Here is a 17186-nt window from a genome sequence, read left to right on the forward strand (position 1 = left end):
GATTCTCTCTAAATGCTCAGGCTGGCCTGAACTTTCTATCCTATTGCCTCAGCCTCACGAGAAGCTAGAATTCCAGGCCTGTGCAAGCTTTGTCCATTCCATTTCTCACTTTTGAGAAATCTTTATGATGGTTACCATAATGGCTGCGCTAATTTATATTCCCGCCAATAGTGGACAAGGTTTCCCTTTTCTCCAAGTCCTCAACAACACTTAATCTTTCCTTTTATTTATAATAGGCCATCCAAACAGGTGTTAGGTGACATCTAATTTTAGTTTTGATGATTAGTGATGTTGAACTTTTTAAAAATTTAAGTATCTGTTGGCCTTTTTCAGTCTTTTGAAAAAATTTTATTTAGGTTGATTACCCATTTTTTAAATTGAATTATTATTATTATTATTTTTGTTATTGATTTCCTTCTGTATTCCTTAAATTCTTTGTCACATTTATAGTTTGCAAATGTTTTCTCCTATTCTGTAGATTGTTTCTTCATTGTGTTGATTTTTCCCCTTTCTGTGCCCAGAGCTTCTCAGATTGATGCAATCCCGTTTGTCTCTGTTGTGTTGCTTGTGCTTTTGGGTTCAATCCAAAAAAACTTTGCCAAGACCAATGTTGAGAAGCTTTCCCCTCGCTGGCTGTGGTGGCATACGCCAGTAATCACAGTGACGGGGGAGGCTGAGGCAGGAAGATTGCAATTGCAGTTCAAGGCCAGCCTCAGCAACTTAGTGAGACCCTGTTTCAAAATAAAAATAAAAAGGAATGGGAATTTGGTTCAGTGTTAAAGCACTCCTGAGTTTAATCCCCGGTAGAAAACCAAACCAAACCAAACCAAACCACAACAACAAAAGGAAGCTTTCCCTTTTACAATCTCGGGTCATTTGTTTTAATCCATTTGAGCTGATTTTTTTTTTTTTTTGGTACATACTGTGAGATAAATGTCTAATTTCATTCTTCTGCATGTGGAAATTTAGTTGTTCCAACACCATTTATTGAAGAAACTGTCTTTTCCCCATTGTGTGTTCTTGGCATCTTTGTTGAAAATCAGTCAAGTGTAAATGCATGGATTTATTTCCAGGTTCTCACTTTCCTTCTTTTTATTTCCTTCCCCACCCACCCCCCTTTTTCTTTTGTGCTGGTAGGGATCTCACATACTCTAGGCTAATGCTTTTACCACTGAACTCCAGTCCCAGTCCCCATTTCTAGGTTCTCTATTGGTCTCTCTGTTTGTTTTTATGTCAGTATCATGCCATTTTGATTACTATAACTTGGAAGTAGATTGCTTTGTGGTTTCTTTTTTTAGGGTGCTGGAGATGAAACCTCAGGGACTTGAGTATGGTAGACAAGCTCTGTGCCACTGAGCTAAAGTTCAGCCCCTGATGTAGATTTTTAAATCAGGAAGTATGTGATGCCTTCAATTTTTTTCTCTCTCTCTCTTTTTTTTTTTTTGCTCAAGGTTGTTATTACTATTTACATCTTTTATTTCTGTATCAATTTTAGAATCGCTCTTTCTATTTGTGTGAAAAATGTCTTTGAAATTTTGGTAGTGATTACATTGAATCTGTAATTCACTAATTTTTTTGGTGATACCAGAGATTGAACCCAGAGCCTTGTGCATTGAAAGGCAAGCACTCTACCAACTGAGCTATGTCCCCAGCCCCCATTTTAATGATATTAATTCTTTCAATATTTGAACACAAGATATCCTTTTTAAAAATATTTATTTCTTTTAGTTGTACACAATACCTTTGTTTTTATTTAATTATTTTTATGTGGTGCTGAGGATCGAACCCAGGGCCTCGCATGCGCTAGGTGAGCGCTCTACTGATGAGCCACAACTCCAGCCCACAAGATATCCTTTTATTGATTGATTTCTTCTTCACCTTTATAAATTTTTTATAGTTTTCCATTTACATATCTTTTACCTCCTCAGTTAAGTTTTCCCTTGTTATTTCTTTTTATCCATTGGTTGTTGAAGGACATGTTGTTTAATTTTTACATATCCAAACTTCCTCCTGTTATTGATTTCTAGTTTTACATCCTTGTGGTGGGAAAAGACCCTTGGAATGATTCAATCCTTTCTGAATTTGTTAAGGTTTGCTTTGTATCCTAATATGTGATCTCTCCTGGAGAAAATTCTACATGTGCTTGAGAAGAATCTGTATTCTGTTGCTGTTGGATACAATACTGTGTCTATGTCTGTTGGTTCCATTTGGTCTAAAATGTAGTTCAAGTCCAGTGTTTTCTCACTGATTTTCTGTCTAGATGATCTATCCATCATTGAAAGTGTGGTATTGAAACACCTTATTATTGTGCTGTGATCTGCAATCTTTCTACCCTTTCAGATCTGTTGCTTGTTTTATGTATTTATGTGCTTCAGTGTTGAGCACATATATTTATAATTGTTATATCCTGATAAATTGACCCTTATCATTATACAGTGCCTTTTTGTTCTCTTTTTATAGTTTTTGTCATAAAGTCTACTTTATTTTGGAATGGGGTACAGCTACGCCTGCTTTTTAAGCACATTTGGAAGCTCCCCATTCTTTGGCATTTAACTCTCTTATTTCCTTGAGAATTATTCTTTTTTCTTTTTACGTGGTGCTGGGGCATTGGGGCGTTGGGCATGCCAGCCAAGTACTCCATCACTGAGCTATAGCTGAGATCTCTGTTGCCCCTGTTCAAAAAATTTGGAGACTGGATTTCTCATTAAGTTGTCCAGGCTGGACTTAGATATGATCCTCCTGCCCCAGCAGCCCAAGGAGCTGGGATTTAGGTGGATTTCACTGCACCCAGCTCTGAAAATGCTTTTGTTTAGGTATCTGAGGTTAAGCTCCCCAGAAGCCAACTCTGAGACAAAGATTTAGTATAGGTAGTTTATTTGAGCTGAAAGTAGAGGAGCTGGAAAGTAAGACAGAGGAAACCAGTACAATAAATGTGGTTAATTACTAAGCCAGATTTCACTGTGGGCAATGCCAATTAATTATATGAGGGAGATATACTAACTTCTTCAGGTTTGGTAGAGTGCTTACCTTGCATGCAAAGGCCCTTGGTTTGATTCCTCAGCACCGCCCCCCTCCCCCCCACAAATCACAGCAAAACAAATATTGTTTTGTTTCATCTCCCTTTAAAACAGGTGAGGAGCTGGCATGGTGGTGCACACCTGTAATCCCAGTGACTTGGGACTCTAAGACGGGAGGGTCACTTGTGAGGGGTACACAGGTGGCAGAGTAAGTTACAGTGACAGGAAAAGCCTTGAGGTAGAGAAATGGAGCCACTGGTAGTTGAAAGCCAGGAGCTGTGGTAAATAGAGGATGCAGGTGGTACTACCAGTATCCTGAACCCAAGGATTCCAATTGAGCATGGTTTGATGACAAGAGCACTGTGTTCTCCAGGGTAGATTGACTTGTGCCCACCACCTAGAAGAGATTCCTTAATAATCTTTAGTTCCAGCCAGGCATCGTGGTGCATGCATGTAATCCTAGTGACTCGGCAGGCTGAGGCAGGAGGATTGCAAGTTCAAAGACAGCCTCAGCAATTTAGCGAGGCCCTAAGCAAATTAGTGAGACCCTGTCTCAAAATAAAAAGGGCTGGGGATGTGACTCAGTGGTTAAGTCCCCCCTAGGTTAATTCCTGGTACTGAAACCAAACCAAACCCAACCAAAACAAAACAAATAATCTGGGGGATATAGTTCAGTTGGTAGAGTGCTTACCTTGCATGCAAAGGCCCTGGGTTTGATCCCCCCCGCACCATCACAAAAAAAAAAAACCAAAAAACAAATAATCTTTTGTTCCATCTCCCTTTAAAACAGGTGAGGAGCTGGCATGGTGGCACACACCTGTAATCTCAGTGACTTGGGAGGCTAAGACAGGAGGATCACAAATTCCAGGTCAACCTATCAGTAACTTAGAGAGGCCCTAAGCACATTAGTGAGACTCTGTCTCAAAATTAAAAATAAAAAGGGGGGCTGGGGGTGTGGCTCAAGCGGTAGTGCGCTCGCCTGGAATGCGTGTGGCCCGGGTTCGATCCTCAGCACCACATACCAACAAAGATGTTGTGTCTGTCGAGAACTAACTAACTAAATAAATAAATATTAAAAAAAAAAATAAAAAGGGCTGGGGATGTGGCTCAGTGGCCAAGTACCTCTAGGTTCAATCCCCAGGATAAAAAAAAAGGAAATATGAAATATATATTTGTAGGTGCTTTAGAATTTGAGTCAATCATTCTTGACTTTTGAACCCTTGTCTCTACCTTGTTGGATGAGTGAAGTTTGATGAAACAGTATTTAATCTCTCTAAGTCTTGGTTTCCTTATCTGTAAAATGGGATTACAAATTAATACTTTTATGGGATTGTTTGAGGATTAAATGAGATGATTTTGAGAGATGGACAAAATTTGGGTAGGGAAGACAACAAGATGGAGGGAGAGGGTAAGGTCAATGGGAGTTCACTAAAATTGTAGTAAGACAACAGAACAAAGGTAGGAAAGTATGTTTGGGGGCTACATCGTGGAGGACATTAACTGAATCCCGAGCTAAAAACAGTCTTGGGACTGCTGCAGAAACAATGAGATTTTGGTGTGTCTCAGGCTGAGGGAATGGACCTCAGTCTTTACACTATAATGATATTTGTGGCCAACTGAGCATTCCATAGGACTTAGAACTAAATCTTGAGGGAATGTGGTTTTCCGTACCTCTGAACCACAGATCTACAAATCCTGGATCAATGTCTAGGACTGTAGAGAAATAGAGAACTCTCTTGGTGTGGTGGAGAATTTATTAATGTGGAAACATAAGAACTTGACCCTCTCATTACCAGACTTGTTGCTATAAATTTCAGTTTTTTTTAAAAAGTTTCAGTTCTTCAAATACGCATTATTTGAATACATTAGCTCCTTGCCCACTTTTTAGTGTTGGATAGGAAGGCTAATTACAAGTAGATTTTATGAGAAGGATTCATCCTAAAGGGTTCAGAAATTCCCTTTTGTGGATTCATTAGGCAACCTAATCGATTGAAGGGAAGTTTTGTGAGAGAGAACCTTCCGTTTTCTAGTGGGGAGTAACTGTGGTTTTCCAACTGAATTCTTACACATACGTGTTGTTCCTTTGGTCTCATCTTAAGCTGCTCATGTTTCCCACCTGGAGAATGTGTCAGAGGAAGAAATGAACAGACTCCTGGGAATAGTGTTGGATGTGGAATATCTCTTTACCTGCGTCCACAAGGAAGAAGATGCAGATACCAAACAAGTTTATTTCTATCTCTTCAAGGTGAGATTTCAATATTTTAAAAGGCTTTTCTTCTCCCTCCTTTTCTACACATGCTCAGTCTCCACATGCCAGGCTGTGGGTGTGGAGACTCTCAGCTTATGGTATATTTTTCCCTCAGGGCTTGTGCAGCATGCCATGGATTCTCTCAAATGACCTGCCATGCCTTGGATGCATCACTCTCCTTGAGCTTCTTCATGCTTCTATGCAAAATTACATATCTTGATTTGCATAGGCTTATAGATTTCTTTCTGTCCACCCAACAAATATTTATTGCACACCTGCTCTGTGCATGGCACCAGTGTAGCATGAGGGATAGATCCGTGGTCGAGACTCTGTCCTTATGGAGGTTATTCAGCAGGGGAGGCAGACTGTTGATGAGTCAATAATAATATTTTCAGGTGGTGCTAAGTGCTGTGAAGAGAAACAAAGTATAGGGTAAGTGAAATCAGAATGGCAAGAATGGTGGTGGGCAGGGGGCATGCCAGTGAGGAAGGCAGTTAGGAAATCCTCTCTGAGGAGATGGCATCTGAGTAGAAATGGAGCAGGAGTGAGGAGCCACCGGTGCCAGGGTGAGAGCCCCCGGGCAGAAAGGAGAGTAGACATCTCGTCTGCCCACTGGGTGAGAGTGTTGTGGTATAGGAACAGCACGGAGGCCAACCTGGGGAGAGAAGGAAATGGGAGGGGCCCCAAGTCTGTTTCTTAGGCTTCAAGGGAAGGAATCCAGACTTTACAAATGGGCCTTGGCACCTTCCCACTGTGACATGTGTCTTGATGACGCTAGTCACCGATTACAGCCGCCACTCCCCATAGTTGCCTCTTCCTGGTCCTTCCTCAGCTCCACTTGGGTTACAGCCATTCCCATCCCACAGATGGAGGTCTCCTCAGGCTGCTTCTCGGAGTCAGGACTTACAGGTGTGGGAGGGAAACTGGTGGCAAGATGGGTAGAAAAACTTTAGGGTGCTAAAAATAGATTTATAAAGGAGGTCGACAGAAGGATAATTAAAACAACACACCTGCTGTAGAGGGTATTGTAGTCTAGATTATCTTATGTAACCCTTAGAAGAATGTTAAAAAAATAGCATCCAGAATTTACCGCCAGGAAAAGTTTGCCTCTTTAATAAAAGGCTTTGCGATGGATCGATCTATCTATCTATCTATCTATCTATCTATCTATCTATCTATCTATCTATGGTGCTGGGGCTCAAACCCAGCACCTCTCATTTATCAGGCAAGCTCTCTGAGCTACATTGGCAGCACTCTATATTTATATAAGGATAATTAAATTTTCTAATGAGTTTCTTCTTTTGCCTTGGCTGCTAGGAATCCCAGTACAATTTCTTTACCCAATTCTTGCGGTTTTTTTCTTTGAACTTATTTGCTCCATAATTTTCCTGTCTCATTGTTAACTTTTATTTTTTATTGTACTAATGGATTTTTTTAGGGAGGGGGGTAAGACAGCAGAAGGAGTTGAAGGGAAAATTATATTGCGAGTTGGGATTTAACTCGAGAGTTGAGAGAATGAACTGAATTCCCACAGCTTTAGCAGGCACTAGGCCACTCCAGGTGACAGTTTGTTGACATGGTCATGAGGCCTGAGTCATCTAGATTGAACCTTGGCAGCTTCTTACTATTTAGAGCTTCTTTGGAAAAAGATCTTAGCTGAAGGAAAGCAAGGTCTGCATGACGGCAGCTATGATTTGTCTTGGAACTGAGCTCCCTGGCAGCTCCCCGCTGCCCTGCTGGAAGACAAGGTGGTGTCAGGGTTCCATTCTGTCAGCCTCCTTGGTTTATAACCAACACCACGGGCCAGAAACATTGCTTGGCTTTGAAGTTATTTTTTTCCCCTTCCATCTTTCAATAACTGTGTGCATATAATTGCCTGTAGAAATCCAATTCAGAATAATCCCCGTCTCTATTTTTTTTAATAATGTTATTTATTTATTTATTTTTATGTGATGCTGAGGATCGAACCCAGGGCCTTGCATGTGCGAGGTGTGCGCTCTACTGCTGAGCCATAACCAGCCGCCCCCCCCCCCGTCTCTATTTAAAGGGGCATATGGCTCAGTGGCCTAGTTTTCCTGAGTTCAATCCCTGGTACCCTACACCCCCCGACCCCTCAAATCAGCACCCACTCTAATGCAGTCATTCTTTGGACAGAATGAAGAGTTAGAAATGATCCATCCCTTAACTTTTGAAAGGCAGTTTCTGTGTCTCATGTGTCAATAATTCAGTTAAAATGTCTTGCATGTTCTAGCAGCATTTAAAATCTTCAATTTTAGATGCTGAAAATAAACTCAATGGAAAGCTGTGTCCTACAACTGAAGCATGCCTCAATGCCTGTAGATGTTGTTCTGGGGACCTGGGTATAAAAAAACCTTGCTCCTTCAGTGTGATAACAGAATAACCTTGATGTTATTCTGCTTTGGTTTCCTCATCTGTAAATACAGATAACAGGATCACCTACTTCAAAAGGTATTATGAAATCATGGGCGGTGGCATGTGCCTGTAATGTCAGTTACCATGGATGTTGAGGCAGGAGGATTGCTTTATTCCAGGAGTTCAAGGCCAGCCAGTCTGGGTGATAGAGAATCTCACAAACAAAACCAAAACCAAAACAACCTCTGGAGTTTCTGGCAAAAGACAGATTGCGAATGCTTGCTATATTAATAATATTTATTTATTTAGTGCTGGGGATCAAACCCAGGAACTTGTATTAGCTAGAGGAACACTGTGCCACTGAACTTCACCCCCCCCCCCCCCCGTACCAGTAGAAACTTTTATATGCTTATGTCTCAGCCCCATCACTTTGTAAATGACAAAACTGAGGCTCAACACCAGTTTACCTCTAAATGGAAAACCCCAGTGGGCCAAGATTTGTCTTAGGAGAAAAAAAGGTAGGAAACTAGAATTCTTTGTACTTAAATTTTATTATTAATCTTTATGTATCCTTAGAAGCACATATGATACTTACCTGTATTGGAAATTTATTTTTGTAAAGATGGGCATAGTGCATTCAGAGGACCAACAAATACTCCATACTCAACATATATGAGGTCTTTGTAAGATACAGCTCCGTGGTGACACATGGCCATCTTTAACTTTAGGGGTTTGTCAATTTCCAGTAACCACTGGGAGAATGGTTGCTGTGTTTTATTTCTATAGAAAAGGCAATAAATGGAGAAAAGAAGTAAAAATGTAACTTAAATCAATGCAGGACCATAGCATACCCAGCTCACATGTAAAGTTTACAGAAAATTAAAGCAAAGGTTGAAGGTAAAGAATTTAAATAAATAAAAAAAAAAAAAAGGATTTCAATTTCAATTCAGCTTTCTTCTTGGTAAATGCCTTTGTTTTTTTCTATTTGCTCTTTGAGGGTTTTCGATTCCAGAGGCAGGAATTACGGGCAGTATTTTTGTTCTGTGGGCATTCAGATGCCAGAACCATTGGCCTACATGCTGCAGATGGAAGGGAAGTGAAAGGAGACCGCAACAGTGAAAGTTGCCAGTTGAGAGCCTTGCAGAATTTTTTACCGAAAAACTTACCCTAGACTGTGTATAGGACCTCCATCCAGCTGGCTCCTCTTAGGTAGCTCCTCTTCCTGGCCTCATTTGTGGAGAATAGGTCTTGGCCTTTCATGCATTTAAGTAAGATGCTCCCGAGCTTCAGGACACATCCAGTGGCCTGAACTGGAATGTGCAAAGTCTTCTTGGTGTGTAGGAAGCCAGAACCAGAGAGAGGGAGAAGGTGGGAGGGATAGTGGTGTCTGGTGGTCACTCCTGGGTGGTCTAGGCTGCTCAGACATGAAAGGTATGTAGTTTCTCATAGTCCTAGTTATGGATATGAAGGCAAATTTTTGGTACCTGATAGTTTACCTGTTTGATTTAAGAATTTGTTTACATATAGTTAAGATAAATAGAATACAATAACTTCCCTTAAAGGCTGTCTGTAAGATAGACAAATTAAAAACAAATTATTTCTTTGCAGCTCTTGAGAAAATCTATTTTACAAAGAGGAAAACCTGTGGTTGAAGGCTCTTTGGAGAAGAAGCCTCCATTTGAAAAACCTAGTATTGAGCAGGTAAAAAAATGAAAACAAGCTGGTTCTTCATTGGTTTTAAGTTGAAAACAAAAAAATAAAAACAAGCTCATTCTTCATTGGTTTTAAGTTGAAAAAATGCGCCCCCCCCCCCATGTTGGGGGTAGGACCCAGGACCTTGAACATACATGCTAGGCATATACCACTGAGTCTCATCCTTAGTCTGATGACACCTTTCAATTTTCCTTCTACATCTCTATTCACATCTTCCTTCCGTCTTCCATCCCTGGCTCCGAAATATTAACCAAGTCTGTGAAAACTATCGGGATTACAAGTTTGAGGCCAGGCCCAGCAACTTAGTGAGACCCTGTCTTTAAAATAAAAGGGCTAGGGGTGTGGCTTAGTGGTAAAATATCCTGGGTTAAATCCCGAGTCCCCTCAACCCCCAGTGCTGTGGTGCTTTTCCCTGTTGTTGATGTTGTAAACATAAGTCTTTGTCCTTTTGATTGGCACTGTTTGGAAAAGGCTATTTATTGAGGTGAGGGAATTCGCTTGTAATGTGAAAAACATTGACTCTGGCTACAGTACAACTCCTGGGAAGAAGCTGTTTTACTCAGAGAATCTGTTAAAATGTATAGACTTTGTCTGCAAGGTTGTTTTTCCCGGACATCAATTTTTAGCCCTTCATTGTTTGGCTATATCAAAGTCAAGCTCTCTGGACTGAATTTCTTGATGAAAATCTGACTAGAGAAGATGGAATACCAGAGTCCTTACAAATGTACTTTTATCAGTGGGTTTTCAGGAGAACAAGTTATATTTTGATTCCAAACTATTAAATAAGAATCTATTGTTCTTTTATGTGAAATTAGATGAGATGGGAGTGTTCTGCAGGAAGGTTAAAGGAATCCAAAGCTTTTTGAAAAAGCACATAATTTTGACTGTTTGTTTTTTCCTGATAAACTTGCTAAAACCAAAAGAGTGAGACAGTAAAGACTTAAATATTATTAGTTTAGTTCAGTGGACAAGACTTAAATTCTAATGTTTAGTAATATGGAAGATATGCTGGCAATAGTTTTTTTGTTTTGCTACCGAATTATGTATTTTATTTTTAGCAATAGTTTTGATTAAAAATTTTGCAGAGCCTGGTGCTGTGGCGCACACCTGTAATCCCAGTAGTTTGGGAAGATGAGGCAGGAAGATCACAAGTTCAAAGCCAGCCTCAGCAATTTAGTGAGGCCCTAAGCAATTCAGCAAGACCGTGTCTGTAAATAAAATACAAAAAGGGCTGGGGATATGGCTCAGTGTTTGAGTGCCTCTGGGTTCAATCCCCAGTATGAAAAAAAAAAAATCTAGAGAAAAACAATGTTTATCTAAGAACCACATTTTATATGAGCTTATATGCTAATAGTGAAGCCAGAATCATTTTGCAAAACAGTCATATTTTACTGTTAAAGGAGTTTTGATCTTTTTGGTTCATGGTTTTGATTTTCTCTGAACTGCTTCAGGATTGAAGCAGGCATAGAGCCACAGCTCACGGCCCTTCTATCTTGTTACTTTTCATCCACTGTGACCTGTGGCAGGTTTCTCTGTGGGCACTGTTGTTTTCTTTTAAAGAAAAGGAAGAAATGGGCTGGGGATATAGCTCAGTTGGTAGAATGCTTGCCTCGCATGCACAAGGCCCTGGGCTCAATCCCCAGCACCACACACATACATACATACATACACACACACACACACACACACACACACACACGAGATTTTTGAGAATTGAGAAGTGTGTGTGTGTGTTTGTTTTTGCTCGTCACCAATAGTGCTGGTTGGGTGGGTGTGAAGAATTAGTATGATCACATATTTGCATGAATAAATTTTCTTCCCTTCTTTTAAGGGTGTGAATAACTTTGTCCAGTACAAATTTAGTCACCTACCATCAAAAGAAAGGCAAACGATTGTTGAGTTGGCCAAAATGTTCCTAAACCGCATCAACTATTGGCATCTGGAGGCACCATCTCAACGTAGACTACGATCTCCCAACGATGATATTTCTGGATACAAAGAGAACTACACAAGGTAATAAGATGATAAATCCTTCTCTTTGGGCCCCACGGAGCATGTTAGAGACATGAAATTACTATTGGTTTCTGTAGGCGGACAGTTGCCCAGTTATTATGATGACTCCATCAATTCCCAGAGAATGACTATGTGATTTCCTGTGCAAACTTCTAGTTTTCCTTAACATCACAGTGTTTTAGGGGATGAGATCCAAAAATCTAGACCTGCGTTATCCAGTTTGATAGTCTCCAGCTAATGTGGCCATTGAGCACTTGAAATGTAGCTAGTCTGAATTGAGATTTCTAAGATTGTACAAAAAAATAATTTTCAAATAGCTCACTAATGGTTTCTTTCTTCTCCTTCTCCTGTTGTTTGGTAGTCCTGGGGATCAAACCAGAGCCTTGCACATGCTAGGCAAGCACTGTAACACAGAGCTATACCCACAATCCCAATAGTTGTTTTTGTTTCATTTTTAAAATATTGATAATATGCAAAAATGACAGTATTTTGGATATATCGGATTAAATAAAAATCTTAAAGTTAATTTCACCTGTTTATTTTGACTTTTTCAAAATGACTGCTAGCAAATTTAAAATACATGTATGGCTTGCATTTTAATTCTATTGAACGTCATTGATGAGACAACAGTAAGTTGTCATTAAGTTACACTTAACTCTGTAATTTTATGGAGCCCTCATCAAAACCCAAATGCAATGATCATTAATATGAAGGAGTTAAAGGATTTTTTTTTTAAAGGAAAGATTATTCTAGCACCATGATAGAACTAATATCATTATAGGTATTATTCTCCAGTATTTATTCCTTTATACTTTTTATGTTAGTTCAATGAAAGAAAATATAGAATTTTATATTCCCCCTGCCCCCTGCATCATATCAAGCTTTTTATGAATTACATTTTAGCCCATTGAGTTGATGTAACGTAATTTACCTAACCGTTTCTCTATTGCTGGGCATTCCAATTTTGCAAATATTCTTGGGTTACACATTTTTTTTTCTAAAGTGGTAATTTATTTTACTGTTTATGAACTGCTGGATGATGGGATTGGCTTTACAAAGTCTAAAACATGGATCATTCAAAATATAATAACTTACATTTATTTTCATTTAAGTTAAAGTAACCTTGATTTTCCATTCTGTTCTCTGCTTTTGCATCTTTTCCACATTTATATTTTAGAGGCACATCAAACATGTTTCAGGGACCATTACAGAGCTTCAGTGTATCTTTTTCTTCTTCATTTAAAGCAGGCACTGTCTTTTGATAGGCTTTTCAAGACCGCGTGTGCCCACGTTATTTTCTGAAATAGCAGTTAACTTGGAGAATTGGATATGATTTAAAATATGCTTTGCTCTCCGTCACTGACTTTTTTTTTAAAATCAGTAATATTCCTTTTATTTTACCTTCTCCCTCCTTGTACCCTATATGCAATTTATAAAATATTTTCCCCTTAGTAATTTATACTTATAGGAATTATAGATTTCTTCAAAATCAGTTTTTATTAGATCTTCATTTCTGTACCATCTATTTCGGAGTTTTATATTAATAGTAGTTCTTTATTTTTGTAATTATTGTTTAAAATAAGAGTTGGAATAGTAAATCTTAGAAATATGTCTTTCATTCTCATCTGAACAATTGACAAAGCTTTTTTTTTTTTTTTTTTTTTTTGGTACCAGGGATTGAACCCAGGGATGCTTAACCACTGAATCACATCCCCAGCCCTTTTTATTTTTTAATTAAAGACAGGGTCTTGCTGAGTTGCTCAGGGTCTTGCTAAGTTGCTGAGACTGGCTTTGAACTTGCAATTGCAGCCTCCCAAACTGCTGGGATTACAGGTGTGTGCCACCATACTGGGCTAATGCTGAATATTTCTTAAGGTAAAACCCTGATATATTTGTAACTTTTTTTTTTTTTTTTTAATTTTGTACCAGGGATTGAACCCAGGGGTGTTTAACCATTGAGCCACACCTCAGCCTTTTTTATTTTTTATTTTGACACAGGGTCTCACTAGGTTGCTTAGGGCCTTGCTAAATTGCTGAGGCTGGCTTCGAACTTACGCACTTCCTATTTCAGCCTCCCAACCTGCTGGAATGCACCACCATGCCTGACTTAGGTATTTGTAACCCTTAACAGAAAGTAATTAGCACATCAAGAAAAAAGGAGAATTAAATGTGAAGTAGCACTGGAGACATACCTGTATTTTAGGGGAAAAAAAAAATGCAAGGCCTCATTCGGGAATTACCAAGAATCTGGTGGCACTTTATAAATGCTCAAGGAGTAGCACATATAGAAATTGGGGTTTGAAGGAGCACTGTTTCATTTGTGCTTTCATCTTTCTCCACTCTGTGAGCTTTAGACCAATCTCTTCACCTCCCTGACCTTCAGTTTCTTCCTCTGTCAAGTATCTTGAGTGTCGTGAGTCATCCATAGGAGGTTGGTACATGGTGTCTGGCACAGGACGGGGACTCTGAAGATGCTTGTCATCGTTTTGCTCCCACACACGTTGTTCTTTAAAACTCAGTCGCTGCCAACGTGGGGCTTTTAAGCTGGAGCCTGAAATGGACAGTTGAATGAGAGTATAATTATTTGAATATCACTTTAGAAACTAAGATAATGGGGAATAGAAAGACAGCAGCAGAGCCCTTTATAGCCCAGCATCCTAAGCCAGCAGCTGAAGGCGGAAGAGTGGAGCCAGACAATGGTGAAGAGAAACCTGCTGGGAGAAGCTGAAATGAATACGCCCTCATGAGTTGTGAAACCTGCTGATTTGTAGGTGGAATGTAGACCTGGAGCCCCTGTCCACAATAAATAAGGAAATGAAGGTAGACAGCACCCCACCCCTTTCCCCGCTGTTGCTTGGTATTGATAAAGAAAGGGAAACTGAGAAGAACAACTTCTGAAAACGAGGAGAATCAGTCAGCGATTCAGAATAAAACCTCACTGCTGTGACCACATTTGGGAATTTAAAGAACCACTCAAGACTGCAGCACGGTGTCTCACTGATGCTAATCGTCAACAGAAATGTGCAGCATCCTAGGCGGCAGGCATCACTAGCGGGCTTCCAACCTCTCTACCTCGGTGCTGGTTGGGTTTATAATTTACAGCAATTAGAACAAAGAGGCTGAAGACTTCTGAAGCTCAACATTAGCATGAAAATAGGGTGAAATTGGATTCTCTGTGGAAAAGACTAGACTTGGAAAAGGATTGCTTTCATTACAGAACTAACCTGCCAAGCTTTATCCAATAAAAAAAAAAAAAGTCAAAAGCAGGTTGAACAGTAGAGCTGCTTAAATCATTTACTCACTGTTATAAATAAAACAAAAAGATCAATCTTACTTTTAAGTGTAAATCAACTATATATTATATGTACATTCCCAGAAATCACTGTGGCTTTAGAGAAAAAATTCTGATCAACTATTTTGAAGTCACCTGAATTTCAAGATGGTACACTCATGCTATTTCTTCATATAATTCCATGAGGAAATAACATGAAGAGACACTGTCAGGAGAATATGTTTTCTTACAATACATCTGACCAAAAGAATCTGCTATAGGAAAGAGGCAAATAATTGGTATTTGACTTTGGATTGTACAGAAATTCTGGAAGTTAGAGATTGTCCCCACATTGGGGAGATGATTTATGAGAATACAGAGCAAGTTAGGACTAGGATGTAGCTCAGTGGTAGAGCACTTGTTGAGCATACATGAGGCCCAGGGTTCCATCCCTACCACTGCAAACAAACCAACCATAGAGCAGGTTAGATACAGTTAACTTGATATTGGGAAATAGTTTCATGTAGTCATTGTTCTCTGAAGGGGAGCTCATCACCATGCATACTGACTATTCTTGATGAGACTTGTACATCCAGAATAGTAATTATCAGTAAGAAGATCAGCAGCTCAGGAGGCAGGAGATCTAGCTCCTAGTCTGGACTACAGTTCACATTCAGTATCCTTTATCCAAAAGTTTTTGGAACCAGAAGTATTTCAGATTTGGAATTTAAAATTTTTGAAATATTTTCTGATTGAGCATCCCTAATTTGAAAACTTATTATAAGTTTCAGATTTCAAAGCATTTTGGATTTGGGATGCTACATCTGCAGTAATTATCCTTTATTTCCAGTGAGCCAGGTGAGTTCAGTTAATTCCTGAAAATTAGATTTTTAGTTCAGCGAGCATAGGAACAAAATGGTCTTGGTGTTCAAATTTTCCAATTCTATTTGCATTTTAAAGAAAACATTGTTGTAAAACATCAATAGGATGTAAAAAATCTGACAGTTATTTGAAAAATGAGTAAACAGTGTGTAGATAAGATACTAGGGATTGAACTCAGGGACACACTCAACCACTGAGCCATGTCTCCAGCCCTACTTTGTATTTTATTTAGAGATAGGGTCGCACTGAGTTGCTTAGCGCCTCACCATTGCTGAGGCTGGCTTTGAACTTGTGATTCTCCTGCCTCAGCTTCCCAAGTTACTGGGATTATAGGCATGCACCACCGTTCCCCATTTAAATGCCCTCTTTGTTAGATGTAGAAAATGAAGGAAATAGGTTACTTCTGAGAAGAGCTGGTTTTAGCCATTTAGGTAAAATCTTTTCCTGCTGTTGAGCCTTTGGAGGAGGACCTGTGGCCATGCCAGCCCATTTCCTCCTTTCTCACTGTATGCAGTGACCATGTCAGTTAATTAAAACACCACCGATTCTCCCCACCACCGCATGCATTGACCCAGCATCCTTGTCCTAGGTACTGTGCACTTTACAGACTATAAAATAAGATTAATCTTGGAATTAAAGACAAAACTGGAAAGCATAAATCGCGGTCTGCAAAATGGCTCTCAGAGGAAATGAATGGGCACCTATTATTAGAAAAATTTTAGTAGATAATCATAATTTCTTCAGTCTTCCTTTAAACCCTGGGAAGATTGAATGACCTGTTAAGCACTTTTGGATAAAATTTTATGATAATATTTATGACCTGTCATTTCTGTAGCAGAAATACCATCAGTCTTGGAGGCAGAACAAATCTTTCTGCCATGAGGTTTCCTCCACAGATGGAAAAGCTCTTAGATTTTTTTTTTTTTTTTTTTCTGTTTTGGAAGTGCTTGGGATTGAACCCAGAGCCTTGCATTTGCCAGGCAGGCCTACCACCGAACCACACCCCTCAGTGCATCTAGGTTCTAACCCAGCATTGTCCAGGAGATAAATAATGTAAGCTGCACTGTGATTTTTACATTTCTTGGTAGCTATATTAAAAAGAATTAATATATAGGAAATTAATTTTAATGTTTTGTTTTGCTCAACATATGAAAAATATCATCATCTATCTCTATAATCAGTGAAAAATTATCAAGAATGTATTTTTACTTTCTTTGTACTAAGTGTTTTAAATTTGGTGTAAATTTTGTGCTTATAATATATCTTCATTTAATTCAGTCACTAAATTTTAAACAATTAAAACAAATTGGAGTACTACTGAAACAATAAAGTTGTGTTTAGTGAAAAAATATTTTACACTGTTTCTATTTAAAAATAAAATTGAAGTCAATGAAAGAAGATTAATACTTAAGCCCCACAGTTGTACTAGCTACATTTGAAGTGATAGTTCCATTTGTGGACGACTATTGTATTAGCATAGATATATGCTAATATAGAATTAGAATATTTTCATCATTGTTGAAAGCTTTATTGAATAGCCCTGGTCTAAGTAGCAGAAGATGGTACACACTTTGTTATACTGTTATGTCTTAAAATAGTCTTGGAGTAACCAGAGTCTCATGAAGCTGAGCTTCTGGTTATTAAGTTTGTCACCTCTTACTTTTGTAGT

The 17186-nt window shown here is 39.0% G+C and overlaps 1 protein-coding gene across 8 annotated transcripts in view; it reads left to right on the plus strand.

Moving 5' to 3' along the window:
- Positions 1-17186, plus strand: part of Kat2b (lysine acetyltransferase 2B) — a 102610-nt gene that overhangs the window by 45923 nt on the left and 39501 nt on the right. For all 8 annotated transcript variants that reach the window (XR_009228912.1, XR_009228913.1, XM_058586562.1 and 5 more), the window contains exons 3-5: positions 5117-5262; positions 9247-9339; positions 11183-11364. Coding sequence is in view for 6 of the 8 variants with exons in the window: in XM_058586562.1 (XP_058442545.1) it covers positions 5117-5262; positions 9247-9339; positions 11183-11364 (421 nt within the window). In the remaining 2 variants the exon portion in view is untranslated. The remainder of the gene's footprint in view (positions 1-5116; positions 5263-9246; positions 9340-11182; positions 11365-17186) is intronic.

This window comes from Marmota monax, unplaced genomic scaffold, assembly GCF_021218885.2.
Source record: "Marmota monax isolate L192 unplaced genomic scaffold, Marmota_monax_Labrador192_F-V1.1 WCK01_AAM20220418_F8-fsc00152, whole genome shotgun sequence".
NCBI classification, from domain to species: Eukaryota; Metazoa; Chordata; class Mammalia; order Rodentia; family Sciuridae; genus Marmota; species Marmota monax.